Source organism: Galeopterus variegatus, unplaced genomic scaffold, assembly GCF_000696425.1.
Source record: "Galeopterus variegatus unplaced genomic scaffold, G_variegatus-3.0.2 Scaffold12530, whole genome shotgun sequence".
Classification (NCBI taxonomy): domain Eukaryota; kingdom Metazoa; phylum Chordata; class Mammalia; order Dermoptera; family Cynocephalidae; genus Galeopterus; species Galeopterus variegatus.
In genome coordinates, this window is record NW_007738641.1 from 20,626 (window position 1) to 27,059 (window position 6,434).

General features: G+C 37.0%; 1 protein-coding gene across 1 annotated transcript in view; it reads left to right on the plus strand.

Moving 5' to 3' along the window:
• The window catches only part of CRB1 (crumbs family member 1, photoreceptor morphogenesis associated), a 22,680-nt gene extending 16,567 nt beyond the window's left edge, over positions 1-6,113 (plus strand). Inside the window, exons 5-6 of the mRNA XM_008563085.1 lie at positions 2,271-2,399; positions 5,815-6,113. Of these exons, the coding sequence (XP_008561307.1) occupies positions 2,271-2,399; positions 5,815-6,067 (382 nt within the window). The 3' untranslated portion in view covers positions 6,068-6,113. The remainder of the gene's footprint in view (positions 1-2,270; positions 2,400-5,814) is intronic.
• The last annotated feature ends 321 nt before the right edge of the window (positions 6,114-6,434 follow it).

A 6,434-nucleotide genomic window follows, 5' to 3' on the forward strand; every position in this document is an offset into this window, starting at 1 on the left:
CCGGTCACGAAAAAAGACAAAAAGGAAAAAAAAATAAATTAAAAAAAAAATGTGAAATTATGACTCTCAGACAAATATAAAATGAACATGTTTTGATGATTTTCTAAAGAATATATATTACACACACACACACACACACACACAGACACATATATATGCAAGAATGAAGAAATAAATTTGCTAATAAATGTAAAACTGTTTAATATCCTATAGGGCAACAAAATTAGTGTTTGAAATCATCTCTTCTGTCTACAGTGTGACCATCAATTGTATCACTACAAACAAATCAATTTGCATTTCAATGAACAAGATTAATTTGTATTACTATTATTTTCTGCAACTTACAGTGTTGTAATATAGCTTAGCAAAGAATATCTAAAGCATACATCACTACAAAACCAGATAATCCTAGAGGATCCTTTATATAACACCCAGAACTCCATTGAAAGAATATCCAGTGATCTCTTTTGCCCGTTTCACAGTATTTCACAGTTTTTTTCTAAAACTACAAAAGCAATATTTCAGTTCTAGTAACCACTTCCCTGTCATGTTATATAAACAGTGATAAGAAAGAATATTTTCATTCAGTTACATTGTTTCAATATTTCCCTGTAAGTAGAAGTCATTTTTGTTTTCACAACTTATACTGCTTTAAAGTTACTAAATAACTGAGTCATTATAGGGAGCTGAGAGGGTTATTATTAACAAGTAATACATCCCAGGACTTTGGCAAGAGCACCTGGAGTGTATTGGCAGCCTGTAGACATTGCACTAATTCAGGGATGGTACCTTGACGGCACGAATCTCCTCGCAGACATACGTGTAACCACACCTGCGATGAACTGAACGGTTCTCCATAACATACATTGTTGTTCAGAGCCTATGAAGGCAAGGCACAGTGCTGGGTGCTATGTGTTGACCTTACAGGAAGATGTTACTTCCCGTGAGTTAGCCAGGTAACCTTTCTGTTTAAAAGCAAGAGAAATTCAGGATCAAAATCAGTAGTATTTTACAGTGACTCTGGATAAGTAAAATAAATATATATGCCCTAGCAACTAGTTCTCCAGAATATTTTTCTGCCTAATTCATCAAAGTCAAGTTCTCAAAGACTAAAGTTCTCAAAAGTACCTTCTAATGAGATTCAGAAACTGTTTATTAAATGTAAGATGTATACAAAGCTTCGTATTTGCATTGCTAATTGACCTCTTTCAAAGCTGGTTGACATTTCGGGCTCCTTTGAAAAGTCCTTATGATATCTTCTTTTTAAAGTAGGATTGATTAGCCCTTGTGGGAAGAGACACACTTACCCTGATATAGTCGAGTTTCTCCATAGGAGCTACAGCACTCACAACAGGGAAAAATTCAATTCATGTCATATTTCCTGAATATTTATTATGTATCTGATACCATGCACATACACAGTGAGTCAAAGGACCTAAGCAGCACTCGTAAAATCTTTTTTAACATCAGTCCCTTCAAATCCCTGGATTTTGTCTTGCAATGAAGATGTATCTGATACCATGCACATACACAGTGAGTCAAAGGACCTAAGCAACACTCGTAAAATCTTTTTTAACATCAGTCCCTTCAAATCCCTGGATTTTGTCTTGCAATGAAGTTTTGCTTAGCTTCTAACAATTTGTTCTGCCTATCATAGGGATTCTCTAACATGTACATCTTTGTTGCTATACAAGAGCCACGCTCTGAATTCACATGCAGTTACCATTGAGTGCTATATATACAAACCTCCTGCACAGCATTTGGCTTGTACTCTAGGAGGCTATTAATTATCAGATAGGGAGCAGCAAGTCTTGGCAGGGCAACTGGAGTTCAGCTCTGAAAGCCAACAGAGAAATCACAGGAGTGCTTAGGTACTAGAGAGCTGTCCTTGGTTTCCTGGCCTTTATAGAGATGCAATTTTCCTGTGGCCTTTGTTGATTTATTTGCAAAGCAGCAGCAAATCTAGCTATAGCGAGTTCCTTTCCAGCCCTAAATTTATCTCCACCCCATGGCATGGATCTTATCTCACCAGTGAAAACTGTGTAGAAATGGAAGCTGTATAGCCATGCGTGTTGCAATACTCTCCAGCAGGAGCTTTCTACTGGAGAAAGTGATTCCTGAATAATGCAGCACAATTAAGCATTTGTAGCTGCTCCAGCCTGAGGACCTAATTAGCTTGGCATTGACTATGTATATGAACTTTTCAACAAAGTTTGCTTGAGTGAAATGAACAAGATGGACAGCTGTGGCTGTTACTTTTCTCTCTCTAGACACAGCAGATTACCCTCAACAGTCTGTGGGAATGAGAAGACAAATCTCACTTGCTACAATGGAGGCAACTGCACAGAGTTCCAGGATGAATTAAAATGCACGTGCCAGCCAGGTTTTACTGGAGAACGGTGAGTCACAGTAGAACTTTACGGAAGAGAATTCTGAGTTAAAGAACGATAGGATTACTCGAAGTTCGTTTTCTCCTGTAATTTTTCATATCAGTTCCCACAGGAAAATCTCTGCTGAAGTACAGGTCTAGATAGAGTCAAACAATAAAAAAGAAGAAAAATTAGTTTAGGTCAAGATAGAGAACATTTTATTATCCAAGACTTCAAATAGAGAAATATGTTTTTGGAAAACATAGAATGTGTTATTTTCTTTCTTGTAAATACTTCTGGGTTCATGTTTTTCCCCACTAATCAATGCATGATGCAAATGTGGTTGCTGTCCAAGTTAAAATATAATACACCTGAAAGATTGCCTCATAGAATTACCTACAACTCAAAAAGCGTATGTACCTTATCCATATGGTTCTACCCTTCCCAGAGAAACTTTTCAACTCTTCTTCCTCTAATGCAGGGATTGTTAATATGGAGTCGGTCAACTTCCTACATTGAACAAATTCAGTAAATTAAAGTCAGACACATTTGGCAAAAAGATTTTAACTCAATTAATTTTTCCCATATGGTAGTTGATAAAATAATGGATATTTTTGTGCTCCATGACAATTACCCTTTGGATTAACTTGGATCTTCTATTTTTCATCTGGCTCTTTTGGCATCACAGTGATACAGCTCTTTTGCCATTTTTACAAAGCAGCAGGAAATCTAGGGCATACCTGCCTTTTATCCTTCTAATGTTCAAGGACAAGTCTAGTCCTTGCTTTCACAGCCTGCCTTCTGTGGTTGGCTCCAAGTGGCACAGGCAGTCCACGTACACATGTGCATAGAAAGAGATAGACTTAAGTCACATTCTACTTTTCATTGTGCCAATTTGTGTGATGCAGCATGCTACTCAGAGACTTTTCAGCTGGCCTCCAATTCCATATCTTCAAAGGTTGTAAATATTTTCTTGTTCTAAATTTTGAATAACTTCTTAACCATCTAAGTGCTGCCTGGCTTAATGGCAGTTTCTGCTCAATGGTACAATGCATAGAGCTCGTCCAAAGCCTTGGGTTATTTTTTCTCTGCTATTTATGCATTGTTCCTATTTACAGCACATGTTTCTCTCTCTTCTAGTACTTATTTTAAAAATTCATATCTGGCATTTATATTTAAATTATTGATTTGAAAACATGAAAAGACAAGTACCCTCAGTGTTTTGCTTCTTCTCCTTGGAGAATTATCTGGATAAACTTCTCTGGTGCAAAATGATTCCTGAAACAGTAAACCTGTGCTCAGTAGATTATGTACTTTCAAAGTCCTTAACCAGCATCATGAGTTAATTCTATGGATGCTAATGGATTTATTCCAACTTTCCATCTATATATTAACGCAAGTACCCTCAGCGTTTTGCTTCTTCTCCTTGGAGAATTATCTGGATAAACTTCTCTGGTGCAAGATGATTCCTGAAACAGTAAACCTGTGCTCAGTAGATTATGTACTTTCAAAGTCCTTAACCATCATCATGAGTTAATTCTATGGATGCTAATGGATTTATTCCAACTTTCCATCTATATATTAACCTCTGACGACAGCTCCAATGATGCTTATAATGCATGTTTATGTGTTGTTCATTGTTTAGTTCCAAAGAGAAACAGGTAAGAAAGTGAGAAAGAGTAGCTACAAGAAAGCTAGGAAATATCTGGCAATCTCCCAAGGCCTAGGGAAATGAGACTTCCACAATGTTCAAGGATATTGAAAAGCTGTCCTCTAATAAATTGACTTCTCTGCTGCCTGGTTAAACCTCTAACTTTATAGTGTCACCCTGGCAGGTTGTGAATGACGGATGGTGTGAACTCTGGCCCACCCAGGACACAGTGTGCTTGGCAAGCTCCCGAAAGTTGTCAAGTTTTGCTCAGATCTAATCAGAGAAGTCTCCTTCCAGCCCAGGAGCCTAAGCCAAAAAAGAAAAACAAAACGTCTCAGCTATGTTTGGCATCCAATGGGATAAGGAGCTGTTTTTCTTGGAAGAAACCTCCTTTTTCCTTTATATCTTGGGTTGACTCTGCCGCACTACCTCAGTCCCTTTCATTTTGAGCCTAGTGATTAGTCTCTGAGACATAAGCAAAAGCAAGTTTTGCTTTTTGGGAGGTGGGGGAAAGAGTAAGGGGAAATTAAAAATTGCTAACATCAAACTTCAACGTTATAAGCTGTGTGGTAGAGATTCTTGAAACTAAGATTTTATATGAATTTTCCAAAGTAAACTAGATGCCTTAGTTACCGCTTTATCCCAAGGTGTTAGCAGAGTGTTTGGTACATGGTTAAATGTTAAATAAATATGAGGGGGTCTTCAAAAAGTTCATGGAAAGATTCTTATTATCTTTTAATACATTTTTCCATGAACTCTTTGAAATACCTTCATATCTGCTGAATGACTAAATGAGTAATTAGTGAATTAATCAATGAATCTACAGAAAAACAAGTTGTCGGTAAAACATTAGGTGAAAAATGACGGTGAACCAGGGAACAGGAAAACTTCAATTTACCTTAGAATAGATGTTACTTGTTTGGAAAATTTGACTTTTTAAAGTCATTTTAGTGGAGCATTCAGAAATTATGCTTAGCTATTGGAACACAGATTTATTAACAAGTAAAATCCTATTATATACCTTTGCTTTTGTTAAAAAATGTGATTCCAAAGAAAAATAATTCAGAATCTCCCAGATAAACCTTTTTTCCTTTCTTTTTTTTTTTGTCTCTGGTAGACTTTACCCTTAGTTCAAGGACAAAGATGCATGAGAATCCTGAGTGTGAGTGTAGGTTTGCTCTGCAAACTTCAGGTTGCAAAATACTTTTTTTTTTTGTCTCTGGTAGACTTTACCCTTAGTCCAAGGACACAGATGCATGAGAATCCTGAGTGTGAGTGTAGGTTTGCTCTGCAAACTTCAGGTTGCAAAATACAGCCTCAGTCTCACGGTTTGTATGTGCCCCTACTAAGCTGAACATTTATAAGGTGGCAAGTCCAAGAAGGTCTTCATGGAGAAACTGGTTTATGCACGGCCCAGTTTTCTCTTGGTTTCCAAATATTTGCACTTCTTTTCTCATTCTAATTAATTCTGTGTGCACGTGTGTGCGCACACATGTGTACAAACTATTTCCATTAAAACCAAAGTTTGTTAGAGGAATTTTGGTTTCCAAATATTTGCACTTCTTTTCTCATTCTAATTAATTCTGTGTGCATGTGTGTGCGCACACATGTGTACAAACTATTTCCATTAAAACCAAAGTTTGTTAGAGGAATTTTAAAGGAACATCTCGCACATTAGCAGATCTGTATAAATTGTGTGTTCTAGGAAGGTAAGACAAATTTTTGCTTTCCCCATTTCACAGCCAATTTATTCAACAGGGTCCTGGGTTTCTGTTGTTTCTGTTTATTTTCAAGGTGTGAAAAGGACATTGATGAGTGTGCCTCTGATCCGTGCTTCCACGGAGGCCTGTGCCAGGACTTGGTCAACAAATTCCAGTGCCTCTGTGATGTCGCCTTTGCGGGCGAGCGCTGCGAGGTGGACGTAAGCGGCCTGTCCTTTTATGTCTCTCTCTTACTCTGGCAGAATCTCTTTCAGCTTCTCTCTTATCTCATTCTGCGCATGAATGACGATCCAGTTGTTGAGTGGGGTGAGCAGGAAGATTATTGACATAGTCTGAACAGCCCCAAATTTATTAAAAGCCATTGAATTTCAAGAAATGTCTTGACTCATTTTAGATCTCTTTGAAAAAAGTAAAGAAAAAGAAAAACCATCTTGAAAATTAAAATAAATTCAATGTCTATTTTAAGCATATCACAAGCACTTCAGGTGTATGTCAAATATTTTCCTATTCCAGCTTTAATAGGAAAAAATATTGTTCTTAATATAACCAGAAATATCTCATTATTAAATTGGTTTAATACAAATAAATTATCATTCACACTTCCATATTTGAATGACCCCTGCCATTATGAAACCATTTTCTCTCCTCTCCATTTTTGTGCATACATCCTTCCATATTTTAAGCTGCTTTTAT